The 15,877-nt window shown below is 37.0% G+C and overlaps 1 protein-coding gene across 1 annotated transcript; it reads left to right on the top strand.

Moving 5' to 3' along the window:
- Positions 1 to 5,518: 5,518 nt before the first annotated feature.
- LOC138885314 (uncharacterized) lies at positions 5,519 to 8,971 on the top strand. The gene is made up of 6 exons (XM_070166251.1): positions 5,519 to 5,969; positions 6,087 to 6,237; positions 6,415 to 6,537; positions 6,726 to 7,668; positions 8,236 to 8,500; positions 8,637 to 8,971. The coding sequence occupies exons 1-6, from the start codon at positions 5,519 to 5,521 to the stop codon at positions 8,969 to 8,971; spliced, it is 2,268 nt and encodes a 755-aa protein (XP_070022352.1).
- Positions 8,972 to 15,877: the final 6,906 nt, after the last annotated feature.

The raw sequence follows: 15,877 nt of genomic DNA, 5'->3' as shown, positions 1-15,877 counted from the left end.
TTAACCTTGGTTTGCGTGCTTATACTCTAAAAAGGTGAGGTTTGCTTTAGGAGAGTTGAGGATGTGTGAGTTTGGGGTCCACAACGACTAAAGTAATTGAGAGAGTTCTTTGATGTAATGGGTCAATTCTTAATGCTCTTGTGTCACACTTGATCCATAGTTTTTCAAAGTTTGATTTGTGTTAATGATCCATTCGTATTGAGGGCAATTGTTAGTCCCAATTGATGCTTGTTGAGGTTACTTTAGAACAACTGGAATTACTTGGATTTTCCTTTAAGGGGTGGGTCTTATTTTGATTGCTTGAGGACAAGCAAAGGTTTAAGTTTGGGAGAGTTGATAAGTTAGGATTTTAACATATTTTATGCCCCTACTTGCCTATGCTTTGATCATATATTGTTACAAAATAGTCCTAAAAGGCTCACAAGTTGTGCTTGATCGCAGGTTTAATCGACAAAGTGACGAAATGTCAAAGATCGGCTCAAAAAGAAGTGAAACCTGCTCAAGTATTAAAGACCAAGAAATATTAAGAAAAGAAGGCCTAGTGCGGACCGCGCAAAGTGGAATGCGGTCGCACTAGGTGGTTCAGAGAGTTGGTGAATCAGGACTAAAAGAAGCGTGGCCGCGGTACACATCTCACGGTCCGCAGTGAAGGCTCCGCGGCCGCACTACTCTTTTGTGCGGTCCGCGGTCATAAGGTTCAGAGAGATTGAGTTTGCAAAGCTAGTGCCATGCGGTCCGCGGTCGTGGTTGCGCGGACCGCGCCAGCTCCCTCCGCGGTCGCGGTCCGTTCTACGCGATCCGCGGAGTCCAAGTTCAGAGAAGCAGGAGTGAGCCCAGTGCGGCCGCGGTCCATTTAATGTGGCCCGCACTGACCCCGTAGGGGTATTTTTGTCCAGTTTTTCCAGCCAAGTATAAATAGAATATTTTACCATTTTTTAGGGAAAGAGATATATCAGTGGAAAGTTGCGCTCGTGAGAACATATTTTGTAGCCATTTTTGGCACTTTTGCTTTACATTTACGATAGATTCTTGTAATTTAATTTTAGCAATTAATTAATATTCTTAGTTCTTCATCTATTTCTTCAATTTCTTTATCTAGAAAGAGTAGCTAAATCCATTAGTTAGGGTTGTGGCACAACCCTAGTATGGGTAATTGATGGGTGTTGCCATCTAGTGTTAGATTGACTATGGGTGTTTGCTATTTGGGTTGATTTTATGTTTTAATCTAGGATTGGTGGTTGCAAACACTGATTCAAGCTTTGTGGGTTTAACTCTTCTTGAGAAAGAGAGTCTATAACCCCAAAATTGACCCAACAAGGAATGGGGATGGACTCATGAGAAATGATAGTCCCAATTAACGGGTTAAACCTCGAGAGAGTAATTACCCTACTTGAACCCTAGTTGCTTGGTCTAATTTGCCTACCCATTTGGTCTCGAGAGAGTCAATTGGGCAAAGTCACTTTCTCTACCGAGAGGTGTGAGAGTGGGTAAAATTGTGCAACGGTTATAGCATAAGCCCTAATTATGTCAATCGAACCTTAGTAACATCTACCCGTCAATTAGCCACCTAGGTAGTGTCATGACCCTAGTGCCCTTCTTCCCATTAGATACAACTTAGCAATATTCTCGTAGCATAATTTAGTGTTAATCAATAGTTTTACAACAATAGTTATAATTTGAAAACCCAAAAATGTTTGAAGTGACATTAGGAGTACAAACACACCTCTAGGATAGACAAACAATCCAACTCCACTACTATCTCCCTGAGGAATTCGATCCCGACATTCATATCGGGTAAAAGCTATTGTGACCCGCTCTTCCTACCTTAGTGTAGCATCGAGTTTGCAGTGATCAACAGTATCAAGCCTAAGTTTTTTGACGAATTTGCTACACGTGCTCATAATATGGAGCTAAGTATGTCTTCAAGTGGAAATCAAGGGCCACCTGTGTATGAACCTCGCAAAGCGAAGGATAAATAAGAAATAAAGAAAGGAGGCAAGTTTTTGCCAAAGTCTGAGAGCAAGGAATCAATGAATGTTAATGTCTCACCATTAAAGGTCACTACAAAAGTGAGTAAGAATCAAAGTGTGAAGACAACGTCCTTACAGGATAAAGTTGGCCGAAAGTTAACTCTGAAGGAAATGCAAGCGAAAGAATATCCATTCTTGGACTCCGATGTCCCAGCAATTTTTGAAGAACTCCTTGAGTTGAAACTCATTGAGTTACCCAAAATGAAGAGGCCAGACGAAGCTGGAAAGACTAATGATCCAAATTATTGCAAGTACCATCGGTTGATTAGCCACCCTATTGAAAAGTGATTTGTCCTCAAGGAGAAAGTCATGGACTTGGCCGCTGAAGGAAAAATCTTGCTTGAGGATGAGAAAGACAGTTCGAATCAAGTCTCTTTCATTTTTGGTTCACTTGATCCCATTGTCCTTTGCAATTTTGTCAAAGTACATGAATATGATGACATCCAAATTGCATCATCACCAAATATGATTAAATTTGGTGACTTTAAACCTATCGATGTAAGCAAACCATTGCTTCTCCCTATGGCGTATAAACTAATAGTAGAGGAAAAATATCAAGAGAAAGGTGAATCACGTGATGATCAAACTAATGATGAAGGTTGGTGTCACGACCCAAACTGATGGGCCGCAACGGGCACCCGGTACCTTACTCAACCGAATACCAACGTAATGCATCTTTCTTATTACATCATCATATACACGTGACATACGGGCCTAATAGGCCAACATAATCATTTATAAACTCAAAACATAGGCCGACAAGGCCGTACAATCTTTCACATACACGATATATGTCTACAAGCCTCTAAGAAACATAAATATCATAAAGGTCGAGACAGAGTCCCGCCATACCAAACAATATACGTCTAACTCATACTAACCAAACAAGCAACTCCGAAGCAATTGGAGCGCACCAACATCTTCCGCTGAGCTGATAGCCTATATGGAGGGCTCTCGACCTGTCTATCGGGACCTGCGGGCATGAAACGCAGCGTCCTAGGCAAAAGGGAAGTCAGTACGAATAATGTACTGAGTATGTAAGGCACATAAATAAATACATAAGAGACATGGAAGACATATAGAGTACATGACTCAACCTGTAAGTCTGAATAACTTTGTAAATCATAAATTACTTTTAGCATCATGCGTATGCGTATGAATGTCATGTCATGCATAGATACATGTTTCATAACATCATCAGCCTCTGAGGGCATCTCATCATATCATATCGGCCACTGCGGGCAAAATCATCATCGTATACCAGCTGATCAGGTGGTAGTGCGTATATAACGCCATAACCTTTCCCATATCCCATATACATATATACATATATGCGTATATAACGCCGTTTGAATCATATTTACATATATATGCGTATATAACGCCGTTTGAATCATATTTCGGTCACTGTGGGCAACATCATCATCATATACCAGCTGATCAGGTGGGGGTGCGTATATAACGCCGTAACCTTTTCCCATATCCCATATAAATATATTTACATATATACGCGTATACAACGCCATCTGGTCATGGGTCAATGCACATGAATGCAATGCATGAAAAGTACATCAATAAAATCATTCGGAATGTCATAAGACCACTTTGCCTCTTGAGAAATATCATAAAGTAACATCTTTTCAACTTTCGTATTTTTCTGAGATCCATGAATAGATGATAAAATATTATGACACATGGGAATTAAAGAGCATAGATATTTCTATTACTTCTATGAGTAGAGTCGCTTATGGAGTTTGTGCATTTGCACGTTTCGTTCATATCGTATGGATAATGCCAAAAGAAAGAAGGGATATCCTTAACATACCTGGAATAAGGAAAACTCCGTATAATACTCTTGGAAAAGATTGCACCGTACTCCTTTAGAATAGCAAAATTTCACGTTACATCTCCGACCATTGTAACTCACATATGCAGTCACTTTGAAATGCGATGTTATATCTACTGATCTCGTACATACACCTAATACTATAACTAGAATTCCTCTGAGGCGTGGAATAAAACAGTTTCGAACGAACTGATTCACACCATTCTTTTTTTTTGAAAACTTTGACACTACTGGACTTCCCAAAATCATGAACAACATACTACCACAAGTTGCCATCTTTTTATAAACACCCAAAAATGCAATAGCTAGATTTCACTTTTCTTAGCAAACAAAAAGACTTTGCTTTCAAAGTAAAGAGATCAATCAAATTCTTAAACAAATTAACCTACTTTCAGAAGGCTTTCAAGAATTCTAAAATGAATACCTATATGCTTGCACGTTAGAAGGCTTTAAAGAATATAAAACTTGTTGTGTACTAATGTGACACCTTTTCACTTAAATGCAAGAGTCATTATAGGTATATCCATGTGGCTGTCACGCTTTGTTTTGGAGATAATTATAAATTTTTATCCACTTATTAGTTAACCGAGTAATGTCTCGTTACCCGGTAATTAACCAATTACCCAAAATTACTTAAAATTCTATTTATTACTAAAATACTTCATATATACTTTATATGTTATACTACCGTGGTGATATGGTATCTTGCATGGTACTAGTCCATAAATGCCAAGTAATTTTAGCTCGGACCGTATTTTATCCCAAAATGCAAAACTTTGACAAAATTCATTTTGTTAGACTTTCTTCCCCTTTCACCTTCATGAATTTACTAATCAGTTGTGAAATAGCATAATCCTTATAATCCCCAAATAATCTTTTTCTTGGACTGATGTCAATTACCTTATGACAATTTAACGTACAACATTATAGGGTGCAACATCGTCGTAATGTAATACTGCGGGACGTGACATCTCACTTCCGGGCACTCATTAATTTATTTATGGGGTATTTTCATGTACGAAAATATAGGGTGCAACAGTTGGATTCTTGTGACTCGGCAGAGACGCTGCACGACAAATTCACAAAGGGAGTCAAATAAGCAGTTGACTAGGGTAAAAATGGTGAAAAGACCCAAGAGGAAAATGATAAAGAAGAACTGGAAGAAAGCAAAAATGGCGGAGAATCACTATTAAAGGCTATGTCGTCCAGTGACACTGGAGGAATTCCTGCCAAGTTGGTTACACCCACCCACGAGCTTCCTGTGAATATATCAAGACCTCATGTTGTAAGATAGATGAAGAAGAGACAAAGAAGGAGGATCCATCATTGATGCCACCTCCCTTGCTTGAAAAACTCATTGGGAATTTTGAAGAAGTGGAAGTTTGTGATGCAAAAATCACATTTACTATTGATGATCTTTTGCTTGGTGAAACACACCATAATCGCCCCCTATTTATGGTTCGCTTTGTGCGAGAATAGAGAATCAGTAGAATCTTGATCGATGATGTGTCAATATTCTCCCAATTCGTACTATCAAAGAGCTTGGCATACCGATGAATGAACTATGTGAAAGTCGTTTGATGATTCAAGGGTCCAATCAAGGGGGCAAAGAGCTATAGAGTCTATCAAATTGGAAATAAATATGGGAGATTTGCATTCGAGTGCATGGATGCACGTGATTGTTGCAAAAACCTCATATAATATCTTGTTAGGAAGGCCATGGTTACATGAGAACAAAGTGGTTTCATCTACCTACCATCAGCGCTTGAAATACTGCGAAGATGGGGTCGAAAAAAAGATAATTGCTGATGATAATCCCTTTACCGAGGCTGAATCATACTTTGCCGATGCAAAATTCTGCTTAAAGAATTACGTCTCAAAGGAGGTTAAGGTTGATGATGTGATATTGACCAAAAGTGTTGCAAAGAAGGTTGATGCAACAACTAGCAAGGAAAATATTACAGTTGAGAAAGAGCAGGTGTTTCATGATAGGAACAAGTTGAATGAGGCATCTTCAAGTAAGAAAGTGACTCTTGTTCTTCGCTATGTCCCAAAGGCAAGAAAGGTCGAAGATCCATCTTCTGAACTACAAGGTAAGGTGTTAGGAGACTTGACCTTTCTTATCAAATGAATTGATGCAATTAAGTCATCTACAAAGTTGCTTGAAGGGTTTGTCAAATCATCAAACCACAATTCGCTTCTAAATCTAGCACTTCCTGCAAAGCACACAAATGAGGGCTTTGACCCAAACGCCTACAAGTTGTTGGCAAAAGCTGGATATGATCCCAACGAACCATCCAAGTTGGGAAAGCTCCCGCCTAAAGCTTCAAACCCTACTCAAAAGATGATGATGGAGAAAAGGTACCCACTGAAGCAATCACGTGAAGGATTGGGTTACAAACAACCCCCGCCAATCCGTATCTCCATTAAAAGGGCAAGTTGTAACTACATTACTGCTAAAGAAGTGTTTACGATGCTTAATAAGAAGCCTTATATGTTTGATCGACTTACAAAGCCAAAGACCTAAGTCTTTGATAGGTTGGGACCACTGAAGAAGGAAAACAAGCGTCATGGAAGTGATAGAAGGATTGGAGCACCTATCTTTGCTAAAAAGGAGATTTTGACCACACGTTGTCCCAGTCTGATTCCTTTTAGAATGAGGTGAGAGACCAAACTTGTAGTTTCATGTGAAGAGGCCCTCAAAGCAAAGGCTCCTACTATAATACACACTAAAGAACTTGAGGAAGATGAAGAAAGTGTGGGGTCATCATATCATATCACCATTCATGATGAACAAAATGCTTCATCTTATACGGAAGTCGAGGAAAAGTGCCTTGATATTCATGTAGTCATATATCTTTCAATAATGGTGATCCTCAAAAGGATGAAGACGCTAAAGATGCACCACCAGAGCTTGAAGAAGGAGTGAAGACAACGGTTGATGCACTAAAAGAAGTCAATCTCGGAGTAGTTGAAGATCCAAAGCCCACATATATAAGTGCCTCTCTAACTGGTGATGAAGAGAGAAAATATATTGAGCTACTTAAGGAGTTCAAAGACGTATTTGCTTGGAGCTACAAAGAAATGTCAGGTTTAGACCCCAAGGTGGTTGTTCATCATCTTGCTGTCAAACGAAGTGCTCGTCCTGTAAAGCAAGCACAACGTTGCTTCAGACCTGAACTGGTTCCCTTGATTGAAACCAAAGTTAACAAACTTATTGAGGCTGGTTTTGTTCGTGAAGTTAAATATCCTACATGGATTTCAAGCATCGTCCCTGTAAGAAAGAAGAATGGCCAAATCCGAGTTTGTGTTGACTTTAGGGACCTAAATAACGCTTGTCCTAAAGATGAATTTCCTCTTCCTATCCATGAGCTCATGATTGATGCAATAACTGTATACGAGGCGATGTCTTTCATGGATGGTTCATCTGGATATAATCAAATTCTCATGGCACCGAAGGACGAAGAACTTACTACCTTTCGCACCCCTAAAGGAATATACTGCTACAAGGTAATGCCTTTCGGTTTGAAGAATGTCGGTGCTACATATCAACATGCCATGCAAAATATTTTTTATGACATGCTTTATAAAAACGTGGAATGTTATGTTGACGACTTGGTGGTAAAGTCAAGGAAGAAGGATGATCACTTGCAAGATTTGAGGATGGTATTTGAACGGCTTTGGAGATACCAACTCAGAATGAACCCGTTGAAGCGCGCTTTTGGAGTTACTTCTAGGAAGTTCCTCGGTTTTATTGTTCGACATCGAGGTATCGAAATTGATCAAGCTAAGGTGGATGCTATCTTGAAAATGCCCGAGCCTAAAGATATTCATGAATTAAAAAGCTTTTAGGGTAAGTTGGCATATCTTAGGAGATTTATTTCGAATCTGGCTGGAAGATGCCAACCATTTACTCGCCTCATGAAGAAAGGGGTTCCTTTTGAATGGGACCAAGCTTGCAGAAATGCTTTTGAAAGCATTAAGTCTTATTTGATGAAATCTCCAATACTGGTAGCCCCCATACCTGGAAAGCCATTAATATTGTACATTTCAGCATAGGAAAGATCAGTAGGAGCGTTTCTCACTCAAACAAACAATGAAGGCAAAGAAAATGTGTTTTATTACTTGAGTAGGATGATGACGCCAAATGAGATCAAGTATTCGCCTATTGAGAAGTTATGTTTGGCACTTGTCTTCTCTATTCAGAAGCTGAAGCATTAATTCCATGCTCACGTTGTGCGAATCGTCTCAAGAGCGAACCCTATCAAGTTTGTCATATCTAAACCAGTCCTAAGTGATCGATTAGCGAGATGGTACCTCCAATTTCAACAATTTGAAATTTTGTATGTTCCTCAAAAGGTAGTAAAAGGACAAGCATTAGCAGACTTCCTAGCTGACCATCCGATTCCAGATGATTGGGAGTTGTCTGATGAATTGCCTGATGAATATGTAATGGTCATAGAAATTCAGCCTCCTTGGAAGATGTATTTTGATAGCGCTGCACATTGTGAAGGGGCTGGCGCTGGAATAGTGTTTATCACTTCTCAAGGAAAAATTTTGCCCTATTCTTTCACTCTGACACAACGGTACTCCAATAATGTTGCTGAATATCAAGCGCTCATACGTGGGCTTGAAATGTCTATAGATATCAAACAGTTGCAATTACAAGTTTTTGGAGATTCCAAATTAGTGATCAAAATGTGTTACTTCATCCGAGTCAATATGTTGACATTTTGGCATTCCTCGATATATATTGATAGACAATGGTAAGCCATTTGATAACAAGTTGATGAATAAAATATGTGATCTTTTGGCTTCAAGCAACGCAATTCCTCCATATATTATGCGGCTGCCAATGGACAAGACACTCTGTAACTTGTTGAAAAAAGTTGTTTCTAAGTCTAAGAGAGATTGTCATGAGAGAATGGAAGAAGCTCTTTGGGCATATAGGACCACATATCGCACACCAACGCAAGCGACTCCTTATTCGCTTGTTTATGGAGTTGAAGCAGTCCTTCCACTTGAGCGTCAAATCCCATCATTGTGGCTTTCCATTCAAGAAGGACTCACTAATGAAGAAAATGCTTGGTTATGACTTGAAGAATTGGACGCCTTAGATCTTTCCAAGTGGGTGACCAAGTTCTTGTGGTCAAAAGGCCTATTATTACCTCTCGTCGATCTGGGGGCAAATTCTCTGCTAAGTGGGATGGACCATATATCGTACAAGAGGTATACTCAAGTGGCGCTTACAAGATAGTTGACTCGGAAGGTTTGCGGATTGGCCCCATCAATGGGAAATTCATGAAGAGATACTATCCTTGAAGAAAACAAATACGTTCCTTAACGCACGAGCATAAACTGCATGTTACTCCTGGCCCGCAAGAGTATAAACTGTGCTCAGCCCATAAAAAAAGGATCTGCTAGGTTAAAAACCTCGAAAGAGGCAGCCTAGGCAAAAGTTAGGACATAAAAAGAACTCACCCATTTCGATCTGCGGAATGACTTGATCCTCTTCACCGAGGTACGTAGGCAGCTTAAAGTTTCATTCTAAGTTCAATCATATGAGTTCAAAAATATAAATTACCCAAAACATTATTCAAATGAGGTATGATGGAATATAATTCACTTGATTGACACTTGAAAATTAGGTGTACATGTATTCTTTTGTTGAACTCTTTGTCTTATCTTAATGGGTCAATAGGGGCAAGCCCTCCATGTCAAATTGAGGTCTTTGATGGAATTATTGTAGTTTCTTTAATAAGAGGCTAAATATTCAAGTTGAAGGCTCCAATTCTAAGCCAAGTTAATTTTGTCAAGTCTATTACATCATCAATTTGAAGTATTCAAGCCCGCTAGGTCTTAAAGTTGCAGTATTCAAGTGTGCCAAGTCATCAAATCCATAAAGTATTAAAAACAAAGAAGCTCACTTGTTATAAACTGCAGAATGACTTGATCCTCTTCACCGAGATTGTTATCTTCAAGACAATTATAGTCTTTAGTAGGCTGCAAAGTTTTCAAGACCGTCATGTCTTTTAGCTGAATTCTTCAAGTTTTCCAAGTCGCCAAGTTGAATTCTTCATATTTTCTATATCATTGATTTGAAGTCTCTGCATGCTAAATCTTCAAGTTGAAGTTGAGTTAAATTCTTCTAGTCCGCTAAGTCTTCAACTATCCAAGTCTGCCACGTCTTCGAGTTGAATTCTTCAAAGTGGCTACTTCAAGTTTAACTCTTATACTTTAACCTTCAAATCGAATCATCAAGTTAAAGTCTTCAAATCTACTAAGTCTTCAAGTCGAAGTCTTCAAATCTGTCAAGTTTTCAAGTAGAAGCCTTAAAGTCTGCCATGTCTTTAAGTTGAAATGTAAAAAAAAGATTCTTTGACTATGAGGTTATCTTTACTAAAGTAGTATCTTTGGAATTGATTTCTTCTTCTACCTGCAAAAAAAAAGGAGAAACGTATCTGTATAAAGGAGATCATAAAATTACCTGTGAAGATTGAAGTTGAAGAGATATTCTTGGTGGACAGCTTTTTGAAAAAAGATAAATCATGCTTCATATAATCTCTGATTCATATATCTCGAAATGAGGACGAGTTTTCATTCCTTTGCGCTGAAAGGTCAAATCTTTTAGTGGTGAAGTAAAATCTTCAAGTTAGACTGTATAATGGACTTTGCTGGTCTTCGTCTAGGACAAAGTATAGTCTTCAGCTCAGACGGTATAATGGTCTTAGCATCGGACAAAGTAAAGTCTTCAGCTTGGATGGCTGTCTTCGCCTTTGCAAAATAAATCTTTGGCTCATACGGAGTAATGGTCTTTGCCTTAGATAAAAAGTAAAGTCTTTAAGTCAGACGGTGTAATTGTCTTCGCTTCAGACAAAATAAATCTTTAGCCCAGACGGTGTAATGGATGCCTCAGATAAAATGAAGTTAAATCTTCAAATAAGATGAAGTCATTAGCTTAGACGGTGTAATGGTCTTCGCTTCAGACAAAATAAATCTTTGACCCAGACGGTGTAATGGTCTATGCCTCAGATAAAATGAAGTTAAATCTTTAAACAATATGAAGTCATTAGCTTAGACGGTGTAATGGTCTTCGCTTCAGACAAAATAAATCTTTGGCCCAGACGGTATAATGGTCTATGCCTCAGATAAAATGAAGTTAAATCTTCAAACAAGATGAAGCCATTAGCTTAGAAGGTGTAATGGTCTTCGTTTCAGATAAAAGTAAAATCTTTGGCTTAGATGGTGTAATGGTCTTTGCCACAAATAAAAGAAAGTCAAATTTTCAAATAAAGTGAAGTCTTTAGCTTAGACGGTGTAATGGTCTTCGCTTCAGATAAAATAAATCTTTGGCTCAGATGGTGTAATGGTCTTCACCTCAGATAAAAGTAAAATATTTGGCTTAGATGGTGTAATGGTCTATGACTCAGATAAAAATAAAATTTTTGACTTAAATAATGTAATGATCTTTGCCACAGATAAAGAAAGTTAAATTTTCAAATAAAATAAATTTTTCGGCCAACATGATGTAATGTTCTTTGCCTCATATAAAATAAAATTTTCAGCTCAAACGATATAATGGTCTTTGTCGTAGCCAAAGAAAGTCAAGTTTTAAATAAAATAAAGTCTTTGCCTCGGACGTTGAAAACTTTCACCTCGTACGAAGTATAGCCTCTGCCTCGTATGAAGTGATGTCTTTGCCAAAAAAGGGAATCAAAAACATTAGAATAAAGAATTAAGGACCATGACCCTCGGAAAAAAATTAGCTCCCATGATATATTTTATCTTGCTTGGCGGGTGGTGCAAGTATTTGGCGATTTATGTGTTGATATACAGCCAAATATAACATGACTTAATTATCCAGAGGATACATCAAGATTAATGCATACGTTTGAGGTCATTGAATATAATAGTCATTATCACTCTAACACATAAATATGAGGATACAATCTCACTGTGATTTCTACCGTCTCAAATAGTTAGAAATTACAGTACTTTGTATGTTGACACTTTAAGATCAGAACATGCAAATTTCTATGGCATTGAAATCTTACATATATATATCCATGGAATGATGATGGTCAACACCAAGCTTTTCAAAAAATTAAATAAAGAGCCTATCTAAAGTGGAAATATACAAAGAGAAACAAGCCAAGCATTCAACAAAGATAATTCTGAGGACAAATGGCATTTCTTTTTCTTATCATAGAGGGAAGCACTAAGTCTTACATGTACCTCTTAGCCGTAATAGAAACAAAAAAGGATCGCCTTCTAAAGAAGAAAAAAGGGACTCTTATGCTCTTTTGAAATTGCACAGTAAAAAACGGTGTTATGCTTCCATATTTATAGAGATGGAAATTGAGTAAGACATAGAGTCCTAGATGGAGATGGATATTTTTATCTGATTCTACTTGATCTCAAATGATAAACATATCAAGGATCCTAATTTGATTAGGAGATAATCTCCCGGATAATATTGAGCAGAAACTCTATCCATAATTCAAATTCTTAGATATGGGTTTACAATCTAGCTCAAATAAAATTTGCAGAAGCATAAACTCACGTGGAATGATGCAAGTATTTCCTATAATCATGGAATTTTGCTATATTAAAAAAAAGGGGGACTCAGATGACTTCTTATTTTTGTTTTAAGAAGGGATGCTAGATAAGGAGGCCATTTTGGAGTATTAAATTTGTGTCAAACACAAATTCTTACGTAATTCCTAAATAAGGCAATGATTGCCTCACGCGCTTGATCAATCAACGTGTAAACAAAACAAAAAAACAAATTACTCGTTACTTCAAGCCTAATCTGCAAAGTTCACGCCACGATAAGCCTTGAAGCAGAGGACATTTGTAAGTATTAAATTTAGTTGGATTTTAAATTACAAATTATTCGAATCATATTCAAGACATTAGTCCAAACAAATATTGTGGCTAGTAATTGGGTTAATTATTTAAATTCAAAATATAAGTGTTGGGCTAGTATATTTAATTGGACTACAAATTAAATGATAAGCCCACTTCATTAGCCCAAGGTCCAAATGGCTATTAGCCCATCTTAAAGCTCAGGCTCATACCACGTGTCAAGTGATGTGGCAATCCAAGTCAAAAGAACGAGCCAACAAAATCATGTCATGTGTCAAGTGATGTGGCAATCCAAGACAAGTAAATGAGCCAATGAAATCATGACATGTGTCAAGAAATGTGGCAATCCAAGTTAAATAAATGAGCTAATTAAATCATGCCAAGTGTCTGGATGGTACTGGTCAGTTCAAACGGACCAATCAAATCGCAGAACCACATCAACAACTATAAATAGAGGTCTTCGTAAAGCTAGAAGACACCAGAAGTGATAACAAAAGGCAAGCAGAGAGCTCGTGGATCAAACACCACAAATTTATCTACAAGCTACAAGTTCAAGTACTCAAGCTACAAGTTCAAGAACAAAGTCAAATCAAATACCAAGGCGTTCAAGATCAAAGTACTTGTTTGTGATCAAACCCAAATTCAAGTTCAAGAAGGAGATTCAAGACCATGTTCTACGAGCCCTTGAATCAAATCAAAGTCAAGTTCATTAAGATACTTTACATTCTTGAAGAATCAGAGGAATACCATAGATATTATAACACTTTCATTTATTGAAATCAAATACTACATTTGTTACGCAATTTTTCAGTCTTGATTATTTATTTTTCTCTAACGCGAAAATTTGTTGTTACAACCCCTAATTTAAAATCCCATCTTCTTTTGCCCTCAGCCGTCGCCGGAGACCACTGAAAAAAAGAGCCATAACCACCTTCTAAGCTTCACACATATGCACTTTTGCAATGATACCTCCCATAACAAACCATAGACAAAGAACGGAAGACATAAAAAGTAAATTGAAACTTCTCCATTGTTCACCCTTGAGAAAAAACCAGAGAGGTAAACGATAACCCCAGGTCAAATCTCAAAGGACCTTTGTCAAAAACAATAACTGTATTTTTCTTCGTTTTGGTTCTTAAGATTTATCACACGTTTCCCCAAATTTTTGAGAGAAAAGCATTACTCACAGAGAAGAGTAATATACGTTTTCACAGTATTTTAATCTTTTCTGGAATTGAAAATTTTAAAAATAATACAGAAAAGAGTATTTTATAGATGCTTCTCTTTTAGTAGTAAAAACCTTTTAGGTTAGTTGGATGCTTTAACTCCCCATAGCTTTTTATTTTGTCCCTATTTTTAGGGTTAGGGGTATGAGGAAGAAAAAAAGGAGAAGGAAGGGGTGGGTTTGTGGGAACTAGGAGTGGTAAACGGGCGGATCGGGTCGGATATGGTTCAAGTTAAAAACGGGCAATGAAAAAACAGATCAATTATCCGATCCGACCTATATTTAATACGGATAAAAAAAGGTTAACCGGCGGAACCCATATTATCCATGACTTCTTGTATATGTCACTTTTGGGAGAATTCTTAGTCTCCTTAACTTGAGGAACCCCCAATTTGAGGCTTTACAAATGTAAAAATTAGACTCATTGGTTACTCATTGGTTATCTATTTTCTAAATGGATAATATGGTTCTTATCCATATTTGACCCGTTTTTAAAAAGTTCATTATCCAACCCATTTTTTAGTGGATAATATGGGTGGTTAACTATTTTCTTTGAATCATTTTGCCACCACTAGTGGGGACCAATAATTTTTTTTTAAAAAGGAAAGTATATAAACGAGGATTTGGGAAAAAAATTTAAAGGGTTCAAGGTCTTATTTATTTGGTTCACACGCGTAGACCACATAGCAAATATGGTTTGTCTTAAATACACTTTGAAATAAGTTGGGTGTGTAAAAGGTTAATCGTGCTCAGAAAGTGTGTCACATGGATTTGATCCTAAGTTTCGATGGTAAACTATATATATTGTCTATTTTTATATAATAAAGTGCATCGCCTAAGTTGTGTTTCAAAAAAAAAATGCTTAAGAATAGATATAATAGCCTATGTTATATGAAAGACGATCTTAAAATCAAAATATTGTCGAGATTGTAATTTGAACATACTTAAACAAATTTTTTTTAATAAATCATTTGTTTATATATCTAAAATGGCATATTCAGTTACTAATATTTATTTTATAAACAACTGAGTTTTTTTTATTCCAATGTTGTGAAGTTAAATCGCGTAAGTTGTGTTTCATAAAAACGCTTATGGAGGGATACAATCCTATGTTATAAGAAAGACAATCTTATAATGGAGAAATATTATTGAAAAATATTTTGGAGATTGTGATCTCAATATACTTAAATAAGTTTCTAAAGGTCCAAATTTTGCCAGTAAACTATACGAAATTGTACATATTTGCCCGTCGCTAAAAAGTGGATTCAATCTTGCCCTTGCCGTTTATGGCTAGTTGGGTCACATATGCCTTTTTTAACAGACCTCACTAATAAAATATTTAGCACCGAATTTTGACACGTGTCATAATATGGTGCATTCCATCTATACCCTGATTTAAATAATAAATCAACTCGACCATCACTCTTATTTTATTAAACCGACCCGATATTCTATTTTAATAAATCTCTATTTTATTTTATTAACTCACTCTCTCACCTTGATTTCTTCTCTCAATTTCTCCTCAGCCGACCACACTACAAAGCTGGACCTCTAGGGTTTCCTTTTCAGAGAAAATTCAAAGGTTGTATGCTTTTTCAAGGTATGTTATCTTTTTGTCTTGTTTTTTCTTCTATTTGTGGGTTAGGGTTTGTTTGTTTGTATTTTATATGTGGGGTTAGGGTTTCTTGTCTTATAATAGGGTTGTTGTTTATTGATATCTATATTGTACTTTATCCTACTAAAGAATAAAATAAAGTAAATAATGTGTTGTAATTGATGATTTTGTTGTCTGATTGTGGTCCTGCATTGAAGCCGTTTATTTTTAGGTTTTTTTTACGTGTGTCATGATTATGGCTTTCTATTTACTGTTGTGGACCCTCACTTGTCCATCTTTTTATACCTTTGCAT

Source organism: Nicotiana sylvestris, chromosome 2 (assembly GCF_000393655.2).
Source record: "Nicotiana sylvestris chromosome 2, ASM39365v2, whole genome shotgun sequence".
NCBI classification, from domain to species: Eukaryota; Viridiplantae; Streptophyta; class Magnoliopsida; order Solanales; family Solanaceae; genus Nicotiana; species Nicotiana sylvestris.
The sequence above is the reverse complement of the archived record's forward strand: the minus strand, read 5'-3'. Positions and strand labels throughout refer to the sequence as shown.

What these genes read in the sequence shown, in the direction of transcription:
- LOC138885314 (XM_070166251.1), top strand. Translation starts at nt 5,519, where the DNA reads ATGGGAGATTTGCATTCGAGTGCATGGATGCACGTGATTGTTGCAAAA. An exon ending in TCCATCTTCTGAACTACAAG is followed by an intron (nt 5,970 to 6,086) that starts GTAAGGTGTTAG and finishes TTCTAAATCTAG; the next exon opens with CACTTCCTGCAAAGCACACA. An exon ending in TCGAAATTGATCAAGCTAAG is followed by an intron (nt 7,669 to 8,235) that starts GTGGATGCTATC and finishes GTTCCTCAAAAG; the next exon opens with GTAGTAAAAGGACAAGCATT.